Here is a 26,612-nt window from a genome sequence, read left to right on the forward strand (position 1 = left end):
ATATAGGTTTTTTGTCTCTTTAGTTAAATTTATTCCTAGGTATTTTATTCTTTTAGTTGCAATTGTAAATGGGATTCGTTTCTTGATTTCCCCCTCAGCTTGTTCATTACTAGTGTATAGTAATGCTACAGATTTTTGAATGTTGATCTTGTAACCTGCTACTTTGCTGTACTCATTTATTAGCTCTAGTAGTTTTGTTGTGGATTTTTCCGGGTTTTCGACGTATAGTATCATATCGTCTGCAAACAGTGATAGTTTTACTTCTTCCTTTCCAATTTTGATGCCTTGTATTTCTTTTTCTTGTCTAATTGCTCTGGCTAGAACCTCCAACACAATGTTGAATAATAGTGGTGATAGTGGACATCCTTGTCTTGTTCCTGATCTTAGGGGGAAAGTTTTCAATTTTTCCCCTTTGAGGATGATATTAACTGTGGGTTTTTCATATATTCCCTCTATCATTTTAAGGAAGTTCCCTTGTATTCCTATCTTTTGAAGTGTTTTCAACAGGAAAGGATGTTGAATCTTGTCAAATGTCTTCTCTGCATCAATTGAGATGATCATGTAATTTTTCTGCTTTGATTTGTTGATATGGTGTATTACATTAATTGATTTTCTTATGTTGAACCATCCTTGCATACCTGGGATGAATCCTACTTGGTCATGATGTATAATTCTTTTAATGTGTTGTTGGATACGATTTGCTAAAATTTTATTGAGGATTTTTGCATCTATATTCATTAGAGAGATTCGTCTGTAGTTTTCTTTTTTTGTAATATCTTTGCCTGGTTTTGGTATGAGGGTGATGTTGGCTTCATAGAATGAATTAGGTAGTTTTCCCTCCACTTCAATTTTTTTGAAGAGTTTGAGGAGAATTGGTGCTAATTCTTTCTGGAACGTTTGGTAGAATTCACATGTGAAGCCATCTGGTCCTGGACTTTTCTTTTTAGGAAGCTTTTGAATGACTAATTCAATTTCTTTACTTGTGATTGGTTTGTTGAGGTCATCTATGTCTTCTTGAGTCAAAGTTGGTTGTTCATGTCTTTCCAGGAACCCGTCCATTTCATCTAAATTGTTGTATTTATTAGCATAAAGTTGTTCATAGTATCCTGTTATTACCTCCTTTATTTCTGTGAGGTCAGTAGTTATGTCTCCTCTTCCATTTCTGATCTTATTTATTTGCATCCTCTCTCTTCTTCTTTTTGTCATTCTTGATAAGGGCCCATCAATCTTATTGATTTTCTCATAGAACCAACTTCTGGTCTTATTGATTTTCTCTATTGTTTTCATGTTTTCAATTTCATTTATTTCTGCTCTGATCTTTGTTATTTCTTTCCTTTTGCTTGCTTTGGGATTAGTTTGCTGTTCTTTCTCCAGTTCTTCCAAGTGAACAGTTAATTCCTGCATTTTTGCCTTTTCTTCTTTTCTGATATAGGCATTTAGGGCAATAAATTTCCCTCTTAGCACTGCCTTTGCTGCATCCCGTAAGTTTTGATATGTTGTGCTTTCATTTTCATTTGCCTCGAGGTATTTACTAATTTCTCTTGCAATTTCTTCTTTGACCCACTCGTTGTTTAAGAGTGTGTTGTTGAGCCTCCACGTATTTGTGAATTTTCTGGCATTCCGCCTATTATTGATTTCCAACTTCATTCCTTTATGATCCGAGAAAGTGTTGTGTATGATTTCAATCTTTTTAAATTTGTTAAGACTTGCTTTGTGAGCCAGCATATGGTCTATCTTTGAGAATGATCCATGAGCACTTGAGAAAAAGGTGTATCCTGCTGTTGTGGGATGTAATGTCCTATAAATGTCTGTTAAGTCTAGCTCCTTTATAGTAATATTCACATTCCCTATTTCTTTATTGATCCTCTGTCTAGATGTTCTGTCCATTGATGAGAGTGGGGAATTGAAGTCTCCAACTATTATGGTATTTGTGTCTGTTTCCCTTTTCAGTGTTTGCAGTGTATTCCTCACGTATTTTGGGGCATTCTGGTTCGGTGCGTAAATATTTATGATTGTTATGTCTTCTTGTTTAATTGTTCCTTTTATTAGTATATAGTGTCCTTCTTTGTCTCTTTTAACTGTTTTACATTTGAAGTCTAACTTGTTGGATATTAGTATAGCCACTCCTGCTATTTTCTGGTTGTTATTTGCATGAAATATCTTTTCCCAACCTTTCACTTTCAACCTATGTTTATCTTTGGGTCTAAGATGTGTTTCCTGTAGACAGCATATAGAAGGATCCTGTGTTTTAATCCATTCTGCCATTCTATGTCTTTTGATTGGGGAATTCAGTCCATTAACATTTAGTGTTATTACTGTTTGGATAATATTTTCCTCTACCATTTTGCCTTTTGTATTATATATATCATATCTGACTTTCCTTCTTTCTACACTCTTCTCCATACCTCTCTCTTCTGTCTTTTCGGTTCTGACTCTAGTGTTCCCTTTAGTATTTCTTGCAGAGCTGGTCTCTTGGTCACAAATTCTCTCAGTGACTTTTTGTCTGAGAATATTTTAATTTCTCCCTCATTTTTGAAGGACAATTTTGCTGGATATAGGTGTCTTGGTTGGCAGTTTTTCTCTTTTAGTAATTTAAATATATCATCTCACTGTCTTCTAGCCTCCATGGTTTCTGCTGAGAAATCTACACATAGTCTTATTGGGTTTCCCTTGCATTTGATGGATTGTTTTTCTCTTGCTGCTTTCAAGATCCTCTCTTTCTCTTTGACCTCTGACATTCTAACTAGTAAGTGTCTTGGAGAACGCCTATTTGGGTCTAATCTCTTTGGGGTGCGCTGTACTTCTTGGATCTGTAATTTTAGGTCTTTCATAAGATGGGAAATTTTCAGTGAAAATTTCTTCCATTAGTTTTTCTCCTCCTTTTCCCTTCTCTTCTTCTTCTGGGACACCCACAACACGTATATTCGTGCGCTTCATATTGTCCTTGAGTTCCCTGATACCCTGTTCAAATTTTTCCATTCTTTTCCCGATAGTTTCTGTTTGTTTTTGGAATTCAGATGTTCCATCCTCCAAATCACTAATTCTATCTTCTGTCTCTTTGAATCTATCATTGTAGGTATCCATTGTTTTTTCTATCTTTTTTACTTTGTCCTTCACTCCCATAAGTTCTGTGATTTGTTTTTTCAGTTTTTCTCTTTCTTCTTTATGTTCAGCCCATGTCTTCTTCATGTCCTCCCTCAATTTATCGATTTGGTTTTTGAAGAGGTTTTCCATTTCTGTTCGTATATTCAGCATTAGTTGTCTCAGCTCCAGTATCTCATTTGAACTATTGGTTTGTTCCTTTGACTGGACCATATTTTCAATTATTAGAGCGTGATCCGTTATCTTCTGTTGACGTCTGCGCATTTAGACAGATTTCCCTGGGTATTGGATCCAAAAGTTTGGAAGATTATTCTGTGAAATCTCTGGGTTCTGTTTTTCTTATCCTGGCCAGTAGGTGGCGCTCGTGGCACACGTTTGTCTACAGGTCCCACCAGTAAAAGGTGCTGTGGAACCTTTAACTTTGGAAAACTCTCGCTGTCCGGGAGGTTCGCTAGCCGAAGCGGCTTGAGCCGGCCCGGGGTCCGAACGCGGGGAGGGTTGCTGGCCCCCGCAGCCCGGGAAAGCGCCCGTCCGAATTTCCTAGTCGGCCCGCGGCGACAAGCGTGGCGGGAGGGCGCCAGCGGCAGCGGCCCGCCCGGGAGAGTGCACGTTCCCGGGGAATCACGGGTTTGGAAGGGGCCTCCCCCACCCGTCACCGTTCTCCGCGGCCTGGGGATTTCCGATCCAATTCTCTCAGTTGGTCCGGAGGGCCGCGTGTGGTATGGGCGCCAGCCGCTGCGGTTTCAGGGGACCGCCTCTCCAATTCTCCCAGCCGGCCCGGGAAGGGGGAAGGGAGTGACTCCGGCCGCTTGCCGCCCCACCCGGTGAAGCCCGCATGCCTCGGCGATCTCACCCGAGCGGCTTCTCTCAGCCAGCCAGCCGTTCCAGGATGGGGTACGCTGTCTTTTTTTATCTCTGTTGTGGCTTTGGGAGCTGTTCTGTGTCGTTTTTACTCCCCTAGTAGCTGTCCTGGAGAAGCAACTAAGATCCGTGTGTCTTACTAAGCCGCCATCTTCTCCACTGCCCTTCCTTTTTAAGGGAAATATCTATTTAACTGTGTATACATAAAGGATCTTTGGAAGGACAGGTAAGCAACTGGTAACATGGGTTGCTCAAGAAGGGAAAATGGGTGTTTGGAGAGTAGGGATGAAGGGAGAAAGTCTTGTCATTTTTTTTGTCTTCTGGATTTTGAATCATCATTTTTAAAATCACAACAAAAAAAGAGAACACTCTTGCCACATGAGGTTATTGTTATAGTGATGTTATGGCAGAGGGTGCCCTAAAACAGTCGTTCCCAACCTGACTCATCAGAATCACAGAAGACCTTTTTTTTTTTCACATTTTTTTAATTGTTAAATATAGACAAAACAATAAAAAACACTTTAAAAAGAAGCAATAATTTTCAGAGTACATTTTAGCAAATACTTACAGAATAGATTTCAAAGTCTCATGTGGGTTACTATTCCGTAACTTCAGATTTTACCATCTAGCTGCTCTAAAACACCAGAGGCCATAAGAAACATCAGTATAGTGTGATTCAGTTGTCTGTTAAATCCTATCTTCTCTATTACACTCCTCCTCCTTTCATCGTACTCTCAATTAATAGAGGGACTTTCTGAAGGTTATAAGTTTCAGGAAAGTAAATTTAGTGCATGAAACTTTTATAAAGTCTCTGTTAGAGCCTAGATGTTCTTTAGGGTTAATAGGAATGACTTTTGTGGTTTGGCAAACCATGGCAGTTCGTAATATCTAGCTGAAGTTTGCATAAAATAGCCTCCAAAACAGCTCTCAGCTCTATTTGAACTCTCTTAGCCACTGATACCTTGTTTTCTTACATTTCTTTTCCCCGTTTAGGTCTGAAAAGCATTGTTGATTCCACAGTGCCAGAGCCAGTCTTATCCCTGGGAATCATGAGCCATGCTTTCAGGGAGATTTTCCTCCCTTGTCCTATCCCACATGGTGGGGCAGGTAATTATTTTCTTTACAGATTTGGGTTTAGAGAGAGGCTACATCTGAGCAACAAAAGAAGTTTCCTGCATGGAAGCAACTCTTAGGTTTGATTCTGTGGTATTTAATATAAAAACATCAAATTGGATAAAGAAGGACACCAGAATAATAAAAATTGCTTTTTAACAACAAATTGTAACAATCATAACTTCTATGAAAAGTACATTTCTGACGGTAATACTGCCAGTACAGGTTTTTTGAAATAGTATTTTCATGACCTAAAATTGCTATTCCTTTATTTTTATTATAGAGTACAATAGGTTTTTGTTTTATTTTTAGTGTTACCAAACATCAAAGATCAGAGAAAGTGCTCTGAATAATTTCAGTGTTTTTAAATTTGTGAACACTGGTTTTGTGCCCCAGCATATGCTCTATCTGGAGAATGTTCCATGAGCACTAGAAAAGAATGTATAACCTTGTGCTTTGGGATGCGATGACCCATATATGTCTGTTAGGTCTAATTCATTTATCAAGTTATTTAACTTCTCCATTTCCTTGTTGATCTTCTGTCTGGTTTCTCTATCTATAGAGGAGAGTGGTGTATTGAAGTCTCCTACTATTATTATTGAAACATCTATCACTCCCTTCAGCTTTGCCGATATCTGTCTCGTATACTTTGTAGCTCCTTGATTGGGAGCATAAACATTTATGATTGTTATATCTTCTAGGTGAATTGATCTTTTAATTAGTTTATAGTGTGTTTCTTTGTCCTTATGATGTCTTTACATTTAAAGTCTGTTTTGTCCAGTATTTGTATAGCTACTCCTGTTTTCTTTTGGTTACAACTTGCATGGAAAATCTTTTTCCATCCTTTCACTTTCAATCTATTTGTATCCTTGTGTGTAAGATGAGTCTCTTGTAAGCAGCATATAGCTGGATTATGTTTCTTAATCCATTCTGCCAATCTGTATCTTTTAACTGGAATGTTTAGTCCGTTAACATTCAAAGTTATTACTGAAAAGGTGTTTCCTGAATCCACATCTTATCTTTTTAATTTTATTTGTCAGATCTATATATTCTTTTCCCTCTTTCTCTTTGTATTCTTTAAATTACCCTTAGTGTTGCTCTTCAATTCTGTGCCCTCCTCTAGACTACCCTTTCCTGTCTTTTTTTCAGCTGGCAGAACTCCTTTTAGTATTACTTATGGGGCCAGTCTCTTGTTGATAAATTCTTTCAGGACTTCTTTGTCTGTGAAAACTTTCTCTCCCTCAGTTTTGAAGGACAATTTGGCTGGGTACAGAATTCTTGGCTGGAAGTCTTTCTCTTTCAGGATCTTGAATATATCACCACTGCCTTCTCACCTCGTGGGTGCTAGTTGAATAGTCTGAACTCAGTCTTATTTGGTTTCCCTTGTATGTAGTAGATTGTTTTTCTTTTGCCACTTTCAGGATTTTCTGCTTCTCTTCAACATTTGACGGACTGATTAGTATGTGTCTTGGGGAAGGCATATTTAGATTTATTCTGTTTGGAGTTCTTTGGGCTTCTTTGACATGTATATTTATGTTCTTTATGAGGGTTGGGAAGTTTTCCCCCATTATATCGTCAACTATTCTTCCTAGCCCTTTACACCTCTCTTCTCCTTCTGGGACACCAAGGATTCTTATATTTGTGTGCTTTGTTTTGTCTGTCATTTCCCTGAGATCCAATTCAGATTTTTCCTCTTTTTTTTCCATTTACTGTTTTGAGTCTTTGAAGTCAGTTATCCTGTCCTCTATATCACTTATTCTTTCTTCTGTCTCTTCAAATCTGGTGTTGTGTGCCTCTAGTATTTTTATTTATTTATTTATTTTTGCATGGTCAGGTGCTGGGAATTGAACCTGGGTCTCCGGCATGGCAGGCAAGAACTCTGCCTACTGAGCCACCGCTAGTATTTTTTTTTATTTGGTCAACAGAGTCTTTAATCTCTGTGATATCCACTATTTTTCTATTTATCTTTTAAATTCCTCTTTATGCTCTTCTACTGTCTTGTTGATCTCCTTTATGTCATTTGCTATCCTGCTTATTTAATTAAGTAGAGTTGTATGAACATCTTTGATTAGTTGTTCCAATGTCTGTGTCTCCTCTGGTGTTTTAATTTGGTCATTAGGCAGGGCTCTATCTGTCTGCATTGTGATATGCTTAGTGATCTGCTGTCTTCGTGGTATATAAATATCTTGATTGATTTACTTTGGGAGTTGATTTCTTCAGTAGTCTAAGGCCTTGTATTTGTGGGAAGGTTGTACAGTAGAGAGCAGGGTACGGAGTGGGGCGCTCAGTGCAGTGATTTGTTTCAGGGCAAGTATAGGCGCAGGTTGGGGATGTTAATGCTTGTGAATGTGGGTGCCCAGCAGCCAGCGAGGATGTAGCTGTGTGGGTGCACCGGTCTGGGGGGTGTAACCCTGGTGTGCGCTGGTCTAAGGCATGGGGCCCATTTGTGCACATGCTTATTGCCGAGGCAACAGGTTGGCATTATTCCTTCATGGATTGGGGGCAGATGTGACCCAGCTGCATAGGTCAGCACTTTCTCAGAGCCAGAAAGTGAGGCCGAGGCCCATGTGCACGCATGGTCTAGGACTGCTGTAAAGTATGGCTCCCATTGCTGAATGACGTGATTGGGGCCCTGTGCGCATGCGTAGGTCTAGGAGTACCGTAAACAGATGTGCAGAGCTCAGGGGGGGTTGGGGTGAGGCTGTGTGACACTATGGGTAGGAGGTCAGGTGTAGCCTGGGTATGGAGGTTAGTGCCTGCAGCCTTTGTGCACTGGCAGTGGCCTGCAGGGAACAGGGCAGGGGATGTAGTGCTCAGGAGGGGTACAGGAGCGGTGGGTTGGGCTGCACATGAGGTAGGGGTGTGGGGCAGGTATGTGCACTGGGGGCTTGTGGGGTTGGGGCACCTGGAGCGTGGGGAATGGGAATGGGTGATGGGGTTCAAGTGTGTCGGGTGTGGGGTGAGTCACCAGTCACAGGTCTGTGTTGGTGAGGGTAGCATGCCCAAGAAACGCAGCCTTATGGCCAATTTTTTAATAAGAGGGCAAAGGCCACTGTGCTGGTTTGAAACTGTTATGTACCCAGAAAAGCCATATTTTAATCCTTATCTAATCTTGTGGGGCCAAATCTATTGTTTAGGTTGGGAAACTGCATTGTTTCCATGGAGTTGTGACACACTCAGTTGTGGGTGTGGCCTTTTTACTTGATGGAGATGTTATTCCACCCATTCAAGGTGGGTCTTGATTAGTTCACTAGAATCCTTTAAAAGGGGAAACGTTTTGGAGAAACCTCAGGTGCAGATGCTTGGAGAACAGTTGCTTCATAGCTGACAGAGACATGGATGTTTGGAGATCCTTGGAGGGCTGACAGAGAGAGCAGATGATTAGATATGGGTAGAGCCCAGCAGACGTTGCCATATGCCTGCTTATAAGATGCTAAGCAAGGCAGAATTGTGCCCCAGAGGAACTAAGTAAAAGCCCACAGACGCTTAGAGAAAACCACTGGCATCAGAAACTGGAAGCAACAAACTGAGAACAAGGACTAGCAGACATCAGCCACGTCCCTTCCCAGATTGTACTTCCTTGAGCCAGCTTTTTCTGGATGATTTAATTTGGACATATTTATGGCCTTAGAACTGTAAACTTGTAATAAATTCGCTGTCTAAAATCTGATCCATTTCTGGCATATTGCATTACTACAGCTTTAGCAAACCAAAACAGCTATTCAATTGGGAAAGAATAGTCTCTTCAACAAATGGTACTGGGAAAACTGGATCTCCATTTGGAGGAAAAGGACGATCCTAACATCACACCTTATACAAAAATCAATTCAAAATGGATTGAAGACTTAAATATAAAAGCCAGAACTGTCAAGCTCCTAGAATAAATATAGGGAAGCATCTTCAGGACCTTGTATTATTAGACAATGGTTTCTTAGACCCAAAGCACAAGCAACAAAAGAAAAGAATAGGTAAACGGGACCTCATCAAAATTAAAAACTTGTGTGCCTCAAAGGACTTTATCATGGAAGTAAAACAACGACCTACTCAATGGGAGAAAATATTTGGAAACCACATATCTGATATAGATTAAATTCCAGAATATTTTTAAAAAATCCTTCTACTTGACAAAAAGACAATTACAAAATGGGTGAAAGACATGAACAGACATCTCTCCAAAAGAAGTTATACAAATGGACAGAAAAGCACATGTAAAGATGTTCAACATCATTAGCCATCAGGGGAATGCAAATCAAAGCCACAATGAGATACCATTTCATACCCATTAAAATGGCTGCTATTAAAAAAATGGATATTACAAGTGTTGGAGAGGATGCAGAGAAATAAGAATACTTATTGTTCCGGCTTGTAATTGTCATCTTCCTCAGAAAAGCCATGTTGTTAAATCCTTTTGCTCATTTTTTAATTGTCTTTTTGTCAAGTAGAAGGATTTCTTTTAAATATTCTGGAATTTATATCAAATATGTGGTTTCCAAATATTTTCTCCCTTTGAGTAGGTCATTGTTTTACTTCCATGATAAAGTCCTTTGAGGCACTCAAGTTTTTAATTTTGATGAGGTCCCGTTTACCTGTTTTTTTCTTTTGTTGCTTGTGCTTTGGGTCTAAGAAACCATTGTCATTGATCCCCCTGGGTGGGATCTTTTTTATTGTTTCTATGGAGATGTGACCCACGTAATTATGGGTGGTACCTTTTGATTAGAAGGTATGTCTCTACCCATTCAAGAAGAAATTACTTATTGGAGTTCTTTAAGAGGAAAAAGTTTAAGAGCTAATAGAGCCCACACAGCCAGAAACCTTTGGAGATACAGACAAAAAACACCCCCCAGAAGCCTTATGAAATGAGGAGATAAAGCTAACAGATGCCACCATGTGCCCTCCCAGCTGACAGAGGTGTCCAAAGACCCCAGCAGATGCCAGCCAATTGCCTTACCAGCTGATAGATGTGTTCCGGACAGCATCAGCCTTTCTTGAGTGAAGGTAACCTCTTGGTGGTGCCTTAATTTGGACATTTTCATGAACTTAGAACTGTAAACTTGCAATTTAATAAATTCCCTTTTAAAAAGCCTTTCTGTTTCTGGTATATTGCATTCCTGCAGCTTAATAAACTAAAACACTCATTCATTGCTGGTGGAAATGTAAAATGGTACACGTGCTGTAGAACACAGTTTGGCAGTTCCTTAGAAAGTACAGTATAGAATTATCATAGGACCTGGCAATCCCACTTCTAGGTATATATGCAAAAGAAATGAAAGGAGGGCCTTGAACAGATAATTGCACACCAGTGATCCCAGTGGTATTATTCACAATTGCCAAAAGATGGAAGCAACACAAGTGTCCATCAGTTGCTAACTGATAAACAAGATGTATATACATCCAAAGGAATATCATTTAGCTGTGAAAAGAATAAAGTTCTGATACATGCCACAATATGGATGAAGCTTGAAAACAACATGTTGAGTGATAAAAGCAGACACAGAAGGATAAATATTGTATGATCTCACTGATAAACAATAATTAGAATAAGGAAACTCATGGAGTCAGAATCCAGAATGTAGGTTGCTAAGGGATGGAGTGGGGATAAAGAATGGGAAGTTAAGGCTTAAAATGAAGAGGGTTCCCATGTGGAATGATAGAAATGTTTTGATAATGGATGGTAGTAATGGTAGCACATTATTGTGAATGTGGTTAAAAGGGGAAATGTGTTGTTGCATATATTGGTAGCAGAAGAAAAAATTTAAAAGAATCCATGGGACTGCTCTATATAAACAATGACCTCTGTGTTAAACCATGTATATGTAGTTAATAGTATAATTATAAAAAATGTGCTTCCGTCATTTGTAACAAATGTTCCACACCAATGCAAGGTGTTAATAAGAGAGTAGTATATGGGAATCATGTATTTTATGTATGATTGTTCTGTAAACTCATAACTTAAATAAAGAATAAGAAAATATGCTTCATAAATGAAGGGGAAATAAATGTTTTCCAATGAAGGAAAACTAAGACACTTTGTCACCGACAGATTTAATTCCACAAGAATGGCTAAAAAAAGTTTTCTAAAGTAAAACATTTAATTAAAAAATATGGATTAGTCTCAGATCCCTTTTTCTCTTTATGCCTTGGTTTCTTAGCATTGTTCAGATTAATGCTATTGGTATGAATAGGAACTCGTCTATTCCATGGTCCCTGGAAAGGCCATATTTTTAAAGCATGAGTTTTTGCAGGATCCCATTATATAAAAAATAACTCATTCAGCAGCATGATGAATCGTTCAACAGGATGCTGAGTCTCTGAGCATGAGACAGGTTTTGTTTTATATAGCTGATTTCTAATCAGCTATGTCTGCTGGGGTGCTCCAGGAAGAAGAAGTAGGAAATAGAAGAAGTTACCCTGAGGCCCCTGCAGCTAATGACTGAATTGGAAAGAAACAATAATGGCCAGCAATTCTGACAAGAAACCTTCTCTTCTGTAGGCCCTGTTGGCCTCTGGTATTTATTTTGGTGAGGGATGGACAGGATAAAAATTAATGAAACATGCAGTCTTGCACAGTAGAGTATCCAGGCCAAGGTTGATTTGCTTCTCTTACGTAATTTTGGCGGACTTGTGGTAACCTACTATGACAGAGATAGACATAGGAATGGATGCAATTTGTTGGTTATGTATTTAAAAACTTTAATATAGGGACTTCTGGGTCAAGATGGCGGCTTAACAACGTGCACATTTTAGTTCGTCCTCCAGAACAACTACTAAATAACCAGAAACAGTACAGAACAGCTCCTGGGGCCACGTCAGTGACCAGACACACAGCGTACCCCAGTCTGGACCAGCTGGACTGGCTATGAGCACCCCCCAGAACCGTGAGTTCCCAAAGCTGCGGCGGCCAGCGCCCCTCCCCCCAGGGCGCTTCCCAGAGGGGAAAGGAAAGAGACTTTTACCAGCAGCAGGGACTAGGCACAATCAAACGCCAGTTGTGGAACTAATTAACAAATTTTGACTACTAAAAATAGACCCCCAGCTTAGGCGAACTTGATCAAAGCAGAGGTTGCTCATTTTTGCCCCGGCGCCAAGGGGGCAGGGCTGACAGAAACGGGGAAAAAAAAAGAAGGAAACAGAGACTTTTTTGGCTGCATATCTACAAAGGTTTGACTGCCTCTGGATACAGCAGCAGGACTTTTCAGGCTGCATCTGCCCCAGGCTTAGGCAGAAGTGAGCTCTTTTGGGGGCTTTTCTGGAGACTGTGCCTTCCCCAGGGGAGGGGTGATGCCCAACTCAGGTGGAATCCCTCCCTCAAGGAATTCAGATCCCAGGGCTTGGTAATTTGAAGCCATTAAAACCAGCCTACAACCTCTCCTCTGCCTCCACCACACCCCCAGCAGGGAGAGTCTGCCAAAGTTAAAGGTACTGCATTATCTTACGCTGGTGGGACCTGCAGTCAGACAAGCGCCACATACTGGGCAGGATAAGAAAAACAGAGTTCAGAGACTTCACAGGAAAGTCTTTCAACCTGCTGGGTCTCACCCTCAGGGAAAACCGATGCTGGTGACTCTTTTGTTCCTGATAGGAAGCCAGTTTGGTCTGGGAAAATCTGGCTGGGGTCTATAATACCTAAGTAGAGCCTCCTAAGTTGGGGGGGGGGGGGGTAGGAAGGCACCACACAAGCAGGGCAAGAAACAAGAAAACAAGAACTGAAAAATTCTCCTCTGTTAAACAAAATTTAAGCTAAAGGTCCAGGTAAAGCTGAACTGAATGTCAGAGAACAGATAGACAACAAATTCATCCAGCAAGAAAACCCTAGATAAAAGAAGTGAAAGTAATCTCCAGAATAAACTAATTAAGATAATTAAATGTCTAGACGCCAGCAAAAAATAACAGATCACACTAGGAAAATTGAAGACATGGCCCAGTCAAAGGAACAAACCAACAATTCAAATGACATACAGGAGCTGAAACAATTAATTCAGAATATACGAACAGACATGGAAAACCTCATCAAAAACCAAATCAATGAATTGAGGGAGGATATAAAGAAGGCAAGGAAAGAACAAAAAGAAGAAACTGAAAGTCTGAAAAAATAAATCACAGAACTTATGGGAATGAAAGACACAGTAGAAGAGATGAAGAAAACAATGGAAACCTTCAATGGTAGATTTTGAGAGACAGAACATAGGATTTCTAAACTGGAGGACGGAACATCTGAACTCCGACAAGAAACAGAAACTATAGGAAAAAAAATGGAAAAATATGACCAGGAAATCAGGGGATTGAAAGACAGTATGAAGCGCATGAATATACGTGTTGTGGGTGTCCCAGAAGGAGAAGAGAAGGGAAAAGGAGGAGAAAAACTAATGGAGGAAATTATCACTGAAAATTTCCCAACTCTTATGAAAGACTTAAAATTACAGATCCAAGAAGTGCAGCGTACCCCAAAGAGAATAGATCCAAATAGACGTACTCCAAGACATTTACTAAACAGAATGTCAGAGATCAAACAGAAAGAGAATCTTGAAAGCTGCAAGAGAAAAGCAATCCATCACATACAAGGGAAGCCCAATAAGACTATGTGCAGATCTCTCAGCAGAAACCATCGAGGCAAGAAGACAGTGGGATAATATATTTAAATTATTAAAAGAAAAAAACTGCCAACCAAGAATTCTATATCCAGCAAAATTGTCCTTCAAAAATGAGGGAAAAATTAAAACATTTTCAGGCAAAAAATCACTGAGAGAATTTGTCACAAGAGACCAGCTCTGCAAGAAATACTAAAGGGAACACTAGAGACAGATACGAAGACAGGAGGGAGAGGTGTGGAGAAGAGTGTAGAAAGGAAGACTATGAATAAAGGTAAAAAGAAGGAAAATTAGATATGACATATAAAATCCAGAAGGCAAAATAGTAGAAGAAAATACTACCCATGCAGTAATAACACTGAATGTTAATAGATTAAACTCTCCAATCAAAAGACATAGTCTGGCAGAATGGATTAAAAAACAGGACCCATCTATATGCTGTCTCTACTCAAAGGACATGAGGCCAAGGACACAAATGGACATTCACACACCAGTGTTTATAGCAGCATTATTAACAATTACCAAGAGATGGAAACAGCCAAAGTGTCCATCAACAGACAGTTGGCTAAACAAACTGTGACATTTACATAAGATGGAATATTATGCAGCTGTAAGACAGAATAAAGTTATGAAGTATGTAACAACATGAATGGACCTTAAGGACATTACGCTGAGTGTGATTAGCGAGAAACAAAAGGACAAATACTGTATGGTCTCACTGATGTGAACCGACATTAGTGAATAAACGTGGAATATTTCCTTGGTAACAGAGACCATCAGCAGATAGAAATAGGGTAAGATATTGGGTAATTGGAGCTGAAGGGATACAGATTGTGCAACAGGACTGAATATAAAAACTCAGAAATGGACAGCACAATACTACCTAACTGTAATACAATTATGTTAAAACACTGAATGAAACTGAATGTGAGAATGATAGAGGGAGGAGGGCTGGGGCATAAATGAAATCATAAAGAAAGATGATAAAGATTGAGGTGGTGTAATCTAGGAATGCCTAGAGTGTATAATGATAGTGACTAAATGTACGAATTTAAAAAATGTTTTTGCGTAAGGAAGAACAAAAGAATGTCATTACCGCAGTGTGCTGAAAAGAGATGGTACTTAATAGTTTAAAATTAAAGCAAAAAATGTTTATTTGGTACAAATCTATACTTTGACTAGTGCATCCCTAATATAACTTATGTAGATAGTTGATTGAACACCTTAAGTACATGGAACTTTGTATAGGACATGAGATTTTGTTGGTTTGTCCAGGTGATGCCCTGATGAATCCCAGAGTGATTTGATCAGTGAGTGGAAAAGTATTTGCTAAGTCCCCTTAGGGGAATGGTGAGAACGGGGAAAAACTCAACTTCCCCAAGTTGAATTCTTGATATTCTCACAAGCAGTGTGGACAACCAAAGCTATAGGCTGAACCCTCAGTCTTGGGGTTTGTTCATATGAAACTTAACCCCACAGGAGATAGGTCAAGCCTACTTAAAATTAAGCCTAAGAGTCACCCCCAAGAGAACCTCTTTTGTTGCTCCGATGTGGCCTCTCTCTCCAGCCAACACAGCAAGCAGACTCACCACCTTCCCCCTGTCTACGTGGGACATGACTACCAGGGGTGTGGATCTTCCTGGCAGCGTGGGACAGAAATCCAAGAATGAGCTGAGACCCAGCATCAAGGGATTGAGAAAACCTTCTCGACCAAAAGGGGGAAGAGTGAAATGAGACAAAGTGTCAATGGCTGAGAGATTCCAAACAGAGTCGAGAGGTTATCCTGGAGGTTATTCTTATGCATTAAGTAGATATCACCTTGTTATCCAAGATGTAATGGAGAGGCTGGAGGGAACTGCCTGAAAATGTAGAGCTGTGTTCCAGTAGCCATGTTTCTTGATGATGATTGTATAATGATATAGCTTTCACAATGTGACTGTGTGATTGTGAAAACCTTGTGTCTGATGCTCCTTTTATCTACCTTGTCAACAGATGAGAGGAACATAAGGAATAAAAATAAATAATAGGGGGAACAAATGTTAAAATAGATTTATTTTGAAATGCTAGCGATCAATGAAAGGGATCAGTAAGGGGTATGACTTGTAAAATTTTTTTTTCTGTTTGTTATATTTTTCTGTTGTCTTTTTATTTCTTTTTCTGAATTGATGCTAATGTTTTGGGAAATGATCATGATGATGAATATGCAACTATGTGATATTGTGAATTGCTGAGTGTATGTGTTGGGAATGTTTATGTTTCTTGTAATTTTTTTAATTAATAAAAAATTTTTAAAAAATAAAACAAAATAAAAACTCTAATATATGGTTGACAAAGCTTAGATTATCTGTGAAAATGGGTAAAATTGTTTTGGGAAAGTCAATTGAATGGCTGAGGGATTGGGGAGGGAGGGCGACTGATTACCCCTTTGTTCTAGTTTGTTAGCTGCCAGAATTCAATATACCAGAAACAGAATTGCTTTTAAAAAGGGGAATTTAATAAGTTGCTAGTTCACAGTTCTAAGGCCTAGAAAATGTCCATAGAAGTCTAGAGAAATGTCGAATCAAAGGCATCCAGGGAAAGATACCTTGGTTCAAGAAGGCCAATGAAGTTCAGGGTTTCTCTCTCATCTGGAAGGGCACATGGCGAACACAGCGTTTTTCTCTCATCTGGAAATGCACATGGTGAACATCGGGTTCCTCTCTCATCTGGAAGGGCATACGGTGAACACGGCATCATCTGCTTGCTTCTTCTGGCTTCTTGTTTCATGAAGCTCCCCGGGAGGCATTTTCCTTCTTCATCTCCAAAGGTTGCTGGCTGGTGGACTTTGCTCCTTGTGGTTATGTCGTTCTGCTCTGCTTTCTCTGAATCTCATTCTCCAAAATGTTTCCTCTTTTATAGGACTCCAGAAACTTCTGTCTAAACACCTAAAGAGACATTAGGTGATGACCTGTCTCCAAATGGGTGGAGACAGGTCATCACCGAATCCAATTTAACAACCACTCTTGATTAAATCACATCTCCAGAGAGATGATCTGATTACAGTTTCAAACATACAATACTGAATAGGGAATCAGAAGTGGCTGCCTTCACAAAATGGGATTAGGATTAAAACATGGCTTTTTTAGGGTCTATACATCATTTCAAACCAGCACACCCTTGATTTTTGTATTTTGTGCATATATTAAATATTCACAAGAATGAATAAATTTTAAATGAACGGTTGACCAGGCTTCCTATATGGCTGCCTGAGAGTATTTTGCTTAGAAGGTTTAAATCCAGAGAACTGCTATCTTCCTACCTTTGCCATTAGGGTTACATGCATAAGTATTATACTTTTAACTGAATGGATGAAATAGAAATGGAAGTCAGAACACCTGGGTTCTCATCTTGAGTCTCACTAAAGTAGACTTGGACAAGCTCTCACCTATTTCCCAGGAGCTCAGTTTCCTTATTTGTAAAATGAAGATGATCGCTAAAGTCTTCGGCAATTTAAACAGTTAAGTATTTCATTTTCTTCTGCCCTTCACATTTAGGAGGGGGTCACTCTTCAGTGCACCTCTTAGGTGTTGAGTAAACATTTTCCTGTTGATTAATGGGCTAGAAACTATGAGGGGTATAGGAGAGTGAGGAGGAGTCCCCCTCCCGGTTCTTTTAACACAGTCCTTAGCAGCAGACACGTTTGCTCTCTCTTTTGAATCTCTTAAATCTCTCTTCACGTACCTATGAGATCCTTTGTACTACTTTTCACTCAACCTGATGCCTGGATTAGAGTTGTTGCTCAACAAATAATTTATGTATGAAGGAAATAAATGAGACGTGAACCCTGCTATCCAAGAGCGGCGCAATTATCTAGCGAATGCCTGCAAAAATGAACAGATATGCCGCCTTTCCCCAATGCTTCAAGAAGACTGCCTGAGTGCGAACTCCACGCAGTTCCGGAGGCGAAACCGCTCAGACCTTCCTATGCTGAGAGGCATTTGGGAGGGCGGAGGGAGGCGGCCCTTGAGCTGGTCCTCCTCGCCCGGGCGCCCGCGATAAGCCGCCGCGCGCGCCCCGCCCTTCACCACACGCGCCTCCTGTCGCCGCGAGCTGGGCCGCCGGGAGGCGTGTGACCTCCGCGTCGCTCTGGGCTGGCGGTGGAAGGGCCGCGCGGGTGGGTGGGATCGTGGCGGAACTTGGCGCGCCGGGGCCCGGGCGGCGAGAGCGCCATGGCGGCTGCTGTGGCGGTGGCATCCGGTTCCACTTCTGCGGCGAGGTGAGGGAGCAGAGGAGGCCACCGCTCCTCCAAGAACGAGGAGTCCACAGCTGCCCGCGCCCTCGCCTTCGTCCTTGCGGGCCACGGCACCAGCATGGCCGGGATCATCAAGAAGCAGATTCTGAAGCACCTGTCCCGGTGAGAGCGCCAGCGCGGCTACCCGGCGGTCCCGGGGCCCCTCCTTACATCTTCGATCCTCCTTTCTCACATCGTGTTGGGGGCCAGGCTTCTCTCTGTCCCCAGCCCCGAGCCGACTCGTGGCGGCCCTCGCCTGAACTTGACCCAGAGAGCTTTCTACCCTCTCCCACTCCGACCGTTGTCAGCACCGGGCCCTCGGATACCGGGCGCCCTTGCTCCAGCGCTAGTGCCCCTAATCTCTCCTCCCCACCCCAACGGCCCTCAGGATCTCTGGCCTGCTGCCCGGTTCCCACAACGCCCAGCAGGTCACCCGGTCCTTCCTTGTAGATTTCCCCAACACTCTGATGGTCCCGCTGAGGTCCCCGCAATATTCCTTGTGCCGCTTGTCTCCTTTGGATCCGCTGCCCCAACCCCAGAGCTCTTTGCCCCCTCTCGATCTACCTCATCCCACCAGACCCTCCACTGCCTGCCTTCCCTCCTTGTACTGCTCCTGGCCAAACCATTTTATCCCCCTGCTAGTTCTAAATAATCCACGGCTTCATAACCCATTTTCTGCTCAGCTTTCCAACTTCGATGCTGATTTTTTCCTTCCCACGAGCTCAAACCTCCTCCTCCTCATTTTCTGTCTGACCCTGTTGCATCACCCTTGAAAAAGATACAATTCCTGCATCCAAGGCCATTCCTCTCAGCCACTTTCTTCACCTTCCTTTGGTTCTCTTTACACAGACTAATTGAAGAAAGGTCATGAGGGCTGGGGATAAAGTTTCAACAACCTTCCCTTTAAGAAGCTGTGGAGGTTTTTTGACAGCCTGTGAAAAGAACCAACAATGCTACTTATGCTTTGCAGTCATTTATTGAGCAATGTTCTGCCTCTGAGTAATACCAAGATGAGAAGAGATGGTCAGCAAAACAATTTTTAGGTGTGACTGGGTGATCACTGGCCGCTTTTATGATTGGAGGTTGCCAGAACTGTTGGCGAAACAGAATTGGAAACTAGCCTTTCACTTAGTTTTCACTATATTCCAGACTGGTGTTGGTGATGGCTTAATACCTTTAGTCAGGCTTTGAATCTCCTCTGAGAGTGATTCAGGGCTTGGCTTCAGAGTGGTCAGTGGTTTTCAAGAAGTGGAATTTGAGAGTGTGGGAAAAGCCATTTAACATAGGCTTTGCACTAATGTGTCTTTCCCGCGCTTCTCATTGAGAGGTTGTTGAGTGTTTGGGAGACACTGTTACTGCCACTGCATCCCATTTTTTGTTTAACCCTTGGATTTATTTACTGTTACTTCCATTTTAGACTTTAATTCATAATTGGACTCAGATACATCTTTTGGATAATGCCATGTTATAAAAAGAAAAAGCAGGTTGAAGGTTGGAGTGGGAAAGTACCTTGGGTCTCTTTACTTGTATTAACTTCCTAATATATTCTTTTTTAGGTTGTATTAATCTGAGTGTTCTGTGAGTTTGATTGCTCTGTGTAAGGATTTAAAAGAAGGACTAATGATTGAGAAATGGGGCAGAATTTAGCTAGAGGAAAATTATTAATTTGAACTGATATAGAATCAGAATTTTAATGCTTAGAGATGATCTCACCCAACATAACATTGTGTTTAAGAGCCTGGGATCTTTCTGCTTCACTTTCTTCAGCAGTAAAATGGAGGTAATGAGAGTACCAACTTCAAAGGATTTTTGTGATAATTAAATGAGATAATATATGTAAGGTCTTTAGTACAGTGTCTGGCACATGATAAGAAATTTTGAGCTATGGTTGTTATTTGGATCACAATTTACATAAGTATTTGATGCAAGCCATAGACCTCTTCAGAAAATCCACATATGTAAACAGGTCATTTTTTATATAAGTTTAAGGGGGTGGCTTATGAACACCTAAAGCCCATGCATGAACTTCCTAAAGTATCTTTGGAACTAGGTGAATAACCCCTGATTTAGTTCAACTCCTTATTTGATGGCTGAGGAACCTGGAGCCTAGAGAAGATCAGTGATTTGCCCAAGTTGCATAGGAAAGTAAGGTGGTGAAACAGAACTCAGCTTTTAACTTCTGATCTGGTATACTTTCCCCTATAGTGCCCACATATTCAGCACATTCTCTATGAAGACAGGCTTTTTTTAAAAAAATATTTTTATTTATAAATCTTAACATACAAATACACAAGCATTCTTAACATCAAACATTCCATACATGGTATACAATCAATGGCTCACAATATCATCACATAGTTGTGTACTCATCACTATGACTGTTTTTTTGAATATTTGTATCACTCCAGAAAAAGAAATAAGAAGAAAAGAAAAAACTTATACATGCAATACCTCTTACCCCTCCCTCTCATTGACCACTAATATTTCCATCTACCCAATTTATTTTAACCTTTGTCCCCCCCATTATTTGTTTATTTTTATCCATATTTTTTTACTCATCTGTCTATACTCTAAATAAAAGAGCATCAGACACAAGGTTTTCACAATCACACAGTCATATTGTAAAAGTTATATCATTATACAATCATCTTCAAGAAACAAGGCTACTGGAATACAGCTTAACAGTTTCAGATACTTCCCTCCAGCCACTCCAATACACCATAAACTAAAAAGGTATATCTATATAATGCATAAGAATATAACCTCCAGTATAACCTCTCAACTCTGTTTGAAATCTCTCAGCCACTGAAACTTTATTTTGTCTTATTTCTCTCTTCCCCTGTTTGGTCAAGAAGGCTTTCTCAATCTCTTGATACTGGGTCCCAGCTTATCCCAGAATTTCTGTCCCACTTGCCAGGGAAATTTATACCCCTGGCAGTCATGTCCCATGTAGGAGGGAGGGCAGTGAGTTCACTTGCTGAGTTGACTTAGAGAGAGATGTCACATCTGAACAACGAAAGAGGTTTCTCTGGGGGTGACCCTTAGGCCTAATTTTAAGTAGTCTGTCCTTTGCAGGATTAAGTTTCATAGGGGCAAACCCCAAGATCAGGGGCTCAGCCTATTGATTTTATTGTCCCCACTGTTTGTGAGAATTTCAGAAATTCTCCAAATGGGGAAGTTGAATTTTTCCTCCTTTCTCCCCATTCCCCCAAGGGAACTTTGCAAATACTTCCTTATTCACTGCCCAAATCACTCTAGGACTTATTGGGGCATCACACTAACCTGGATAAACCAACAACATCTCACGCCCTATCAAGATTCCCTGTACTTATGGTATTCAACTAAACTGACTTAGGAAATGCACTACCCAAAATATACATTTTGCACCGAATAAATATCTCTCCTTTTAGTTTCACACAGAAGTTGAAGTTTTAAAATATGGATGAAATCATCCTTTGCCAAGTCTTCTGATCTACCCCAGTCTTATCCACTTCATTCTTACCTCTGCTCGATGTCTGATCTGTTTTTCAACTTTTTAAACAGTTCCTGTATGGGTATTGCTGACTTTCATAACTTCAGAGTTCTAACTCTGAGTCTCAGGTGTTACGTAAGAAAAAGACCATATTGTATATAAACAGTTCAGTATCTCAGAATTTAGAAATAACCATTATGACTGCTGAAAATATGTGACTGTTGTAAGAGCTTATAGTCTAGGACCCTTTACAGTAAGCTCCAATCTGAACACCCATGCTCTTTACTTTAGTTCACCAAATTTCATATTATAGTTAGTCCATATAATTGAAGCATGATAATATTTGTCATTTTGTTCCTGACATTTCATTCAACATACGGTTCTTAAGGTTTATTCACCTAGTTCATGCTCACAACTGCATTCGAAGATAGGCTTTTTAAAGAATTTTAATAGTGTATGCTATTAGTGTAAGTGAATCCTTAATGAACAAAGTGTCTTTTTTAGGTGAAGTTAGAATAGATATGACAGACATTGGGAGAAACTTACAATTTCCTCAGTGTTGGACTGGTGACTTAAAAGTTATATCACAGCACAGGCTCAGGAATTGGTGGTGGGTCAAGTATCTTGTTGGGGGAAAGGCCAAGCTTCTGGGTCCTCGTGTTTATTTAATACACCCTTAGGGAAGCAATCTGATTGTGTTTGACATTTGTGTTTCCAGAGGGTCTTAGTACACATTAAGAGGCCGGATTGCTTGGAAGGGAACCATGGCTCTGTGGCTTGTTTAACCTGAAGAGGAAAGAGAAAGAAGGGAAGTTATACTGATAAATAAATATTTGTAGATGTTTGATAATTACTTTCTGATGATGACATTGTCACTTGGCTTAGAGGCTTCAGCAGGGAGGCTATCTCAGTGACTCTCACAGTATGTCTAATTTTGGTCATGAAGTTTCTGGTAATAAAGTATCTTGTTGGAGAGTATCCTCCTTATTAGCAGAGTATTTTAGTCAACTAGGTTTTGGGAGGATGGACTCAAGCTATATGTGTTAAGTTTCTGCTCTAGACTAGGGATTCAACAGTGAACAAATGTAAATGTCTTTTGAGGCCTTAACCCGTGGTTTGGATGACAGCTGCTAAATACAAACAGCTTTAATACACACCAAGTATGGAATGTTCATATGTTAAGAATGTTTGTATTATATGTTGATTTTATTAATAAAAATTTAAAAAAATACACAGTATACATTTAAATAGACCCAGATGGAAACCTTTACTTAGAAACATGAACTCATCATTTATTTTAAAAATATCCAAAATTGATTTTTCACTAAATTAGATTGCTCTTGTTATAGACCACATTAACTAATGACCTTTTGTTATATAAATGAGAAAAATGTGGCTGATTGTAAACTCAATTAAGAGTTCACATGGAAAGAGCATGGGCTCTAGAGCCAGACATGGCAAGTTGACCTTGCAGCTCTGCCACCAATGAGCAGAGCAGCCTACCAGATTTGTTGTGAAGATTGAGGATAAAATATTTATTACAGTGCCTGTTTTGTAAGTAGGTCTTTAATAAAGAGTGGCTATTATAATATGGCCAGAAAAGTTAAGGACACTACCACAGTATGGATGACAACAACCTGACTGGCTCTTTTAGAAACCCATTGGAAGAAAATGTGAACCTGGGAGATAGAGACATGACTGATAGACATGATAGATATTTTCCAATGTGAGTATTATGTGACGTTCAGAGGCATAGGAGATTCCAGAATTCCTTTTGGACCATAAGAGAGCCTGACAGTTGAGCTCAGCCCTTTTAGTTCCTGATCTTTGCCTCCACTCATTGGTCATCATCCTGAAGAATGCTGTAATCCTAGAGTTCATCAGGGCCAGCCTCCAGTGTAAACTGAGGGAGGGCCCCAGGCTCAGAGAAGTTGTGTGTTTGCCCAAGGCCTCTTTAGATAGAGATTTGTAGGACTTTTCTCAACTGCTGGGTCGCACTCCTTTACACTAGACACGTTCCTATCACCTCCACTATCCAAATAATTATTTTGTGCATTTTCTAGTAATAGTTCAGTCATACATCTTTGTTTCCATTCTATATTTAATAAATATTTCATAACAGACAGCTCTGCTAGTAGTACTTGTAAATCTTATGACAATTTAATCTTCATAATAACACTATGAGGTAGATATTAACTCCATTTTATAAATGAAGAAATGAGGCACAGAGAGGTTACATAACTTGCCCAAAGTCATAGCTAGGAAGTAATGGAACTGAGATTTAAACACAGTATGGTAGTTAGGTTCAGGTGTCAACTTGGCCAGGTGAAGGTGCCTAGTTTTGTTGCTGTGGACATGAGCCATCGGCATATGGAGCTCATCTGTTGTTGATTAAGTCTGCAGTCGGCTAGAAGGTGTGCCTACTGCAATGAATGATGTTTGATTTAATTGGCTGGAAGCTTAAATGAGAGCAGCTCAGCATACCTCATCTCAGAACTTGCAGTTCAGCCCAGGCCTTTGGAGATGCATCACCCCATGGAAAGTTGATGGAACCCAGAGGCCTGGAGAGAAGGCCAGCAGAGATTGCCTTGTCCCTTCCTGTGTAAGAAAGAACCTCAGTCGAAAGTTAGCTGCCTGTTCTCTGACGAACTATTCATTTTTAACTAAATAAATCCCCTTTTAATAAAAGCCAGTCCATCTCTGGTGTCTTGCATTCTGCAGCTTTGGTGGACTAGAACATACAGGCCCTCCAATTTCAAAGCCATGATATTTACCCACACTGCTGCTATAATATCTCACATCTCTTGAGCATTTTTGACATGTGGTATACTTTCTGTAATTTCATTTACATTTTTAAAGGTTTTTTATTTTACATTTTATTTATAATATACATAAAGATGCACATATCCTAAATGTCAGCCTGATGAATTTTCACCAGCTGTACACACTTATATCACCAGCACCCAGCTAAAGAAATTTACCAGTATCCAAGAAGCCCCTTTTTGCTTCGTTCTAGTGATTACCTCCAACAAAGGGTAATGACCACTCTCCTTATTTTTAACAGCATAATTAATTTTATCTGGTACTTTATTTAAATGGTACCACATAGTGTGTATGTTTTCGTGTCTGACTTTGCAGCTCAACGTTATGTTTGTGAGATTAATCCATATTATTGCATCAGGTTGTAGACTGTTCATTTTCATTGCCATATACTATTCCATTATGTTGCTATACCTCTATTTATACATTTTACTGGTGATGGATATTTGAATAGTTTCCCAGTTTAGGTATATTATGAATAGTGCTGCTAGGAGTATTCTGGTATATATCCTTTGGTTAACAAGTATACACATTTCTGTTGGGTGTATACAGAAGAGTGGAATTTCTGGGTTGAGGGATATGCATCTATATGTTCAGCTTTTTTTTATAGATATTGCCAAACAGTTTTCCAAAGTGGCTGTACCAATTTATATTCTGACCAGAAGTATATGAGAGTTCTGGTTGTTCCACATTCTTGCCAACACTTGGTATTATTTTTTTAGCTACTCTGATGCGTATGTTGTGAAGATTTTTTTTTTACTTCATTTGTCGTAAACCATATGACCATTTTATTTTTACTTTCTGTTTTACTTGTTAATTCTGATGCATGTGTACATTTTAGAATCAAGCAAATGTCAAAACTTTGCAATCATAAGATATTTTTGGAGTAATGTTTGAATTAGGAAGGTATAATGAAAATGATTAGTGTTATTTGTAACCAGTTATCCCGTAAGATTTCTTAGATGATGTGCATGTGATGCTTGGCTTTCTGTCAAAATAGCAATTGTATACATCAAGAGAAAAGAGGAATTCTTCTTGAGGCATTTGAGTTTTTATTAAATTTGTGGTTTTCATACTACATTGCACATTAAATAGTTTCATCCTGCTCTGTAATTTTAGCACACTTTTGGCATAGCATTTCATCTTTACTAGCGAAACTGGAATTTGAATCATATAGCTTTTCTGTTACAATCTTTACAATTTTCCAAGGTTGTTTCCCTTTTATAGTAATATAGTTTTGTGCCTTAAAAAGTGGCATGTTTAGAATGCTTGCCTGTCATGCAGGAGACCTGGGTTCCTGTGGTGTGTAAAAGCAATACATTTTTAAGCAGTGCTGTAATATACAAAATCTAACATACAGCAGCTTAATGTATGGTTCCCAATAATGAAAATTGCTTGCTTTGAAAAATTGAAAGACATAATGATGTGCAGAAAGAACTTTGGATTCTAAAAGATGCCTGTGACTGTATGATTGTGAAAACCTTGTGTCTGATGCTCCTTTTATCTACCTTGTCAACAGATAAGTAGAACATATGGAATAAAAATAAATAATAGGGGGAAAAATGTTAAAATAAAAAAAATTAAAAAGCAAATAAAAAACAAAAAATAAAAATAAATAAAAGATACTTGTGAATTTTTTAGGGTGTGTGTTCAGCAAGACTTTTAGGTTCTTGGAGTTTCAGTTTCCTCATCTGTAAAATGGCAATAATGTGCAGTGTTGTTTTGAGGGCTGGAAATGATACATAATATCTAATAAACAAGTACTACTATTTAGTTTTACCTATTAGAGTTGCTAGAAAGAGATCACTATTAGTTTCTGAAGACAAGAACTTTTAGCATCTTCAAGGTTGTGCCTAACTTATCTAAATATGTAACTCTTTATATATTTAGGAATTTCATTTCCTAACATTTTTTTCCTATTTTTCAAAGATATTTTCATTATACCAATATAAATGCCATACAGCTTGCTATACCATATTGTATTTTTAAGAGTTAACATTTCAGAAGCAGGGAGTAAACTGGGTTTTTAGGGAGTAACTAGAATTTTTAGGTATACATATAATTTATTATAAAATTGGGAATTTTATAGCTATACAGGTAAAAATGAAAAACCTAAAAAAAGGACTTTTTAGTAGACTTTATTCTGTGATTGTATGATGTTACGATTTTAATTTTCCTTGCAACTCTCTGCATGTTTTAAATGGGCAAAGGAAAAAATAGTATTATTCCTAATATTTTAATGCGATTTTATTTAGATATATATTCATATACCATATAATTATCCAAATTGTACAATCAGTGGTTCACAGTTCATCATAAAGCTGTGCACTCATCACAATTGATTTTTGAACATTTTCATTATTCAAAATAAAAATAAGAATAAAAGTAA

General features: G+C 39.5%; 1 protein-coding gene across 2 annotated transcripts in view; it reads left to right on the forward strand.

Annotated features, from left to right (window-relative positions):
- The first annotated feature begins 17,809 nt into the window (after nt 1-17,809).
- Nucleotides 17,810-26,612, forward strand: part of BLTP3A (bridge-like lipid transfer protein family member 3A) — a 144,539-nt gene continuing 135,736 nt past the window's right edge. For both annotated transcript variants that reach the window (XM_077161536.1, XM_077161537.1), the window contains exon 1: nt 17,810-18,054. In XM_077161536.1, coding sequence (XP_077017651.1) covers nt 18,011-18,054 — 44 coding nt within the window. In that variant the 5' untranslated portion in view covers nt 17,810-18,010. The remainder of the gene's footprint in view (nt 18,055-26,612) is intronic.

Source organism: Tamandua tetradactyla, chromosome 5 (genome assembly GCF_023851605.1).
Source record: "Tamandua tetradactyla isolate mTamTet1 chromosome 5, mTamTet1.pri, whole genome shotgun sequence".
NCBI classification, from domain to species: Eukaryota; Metazoa; Chordata; class Mammalia; order Pilosa; family Myrmecophagidae; genus Tamandua; species Tamandua tetradactyla.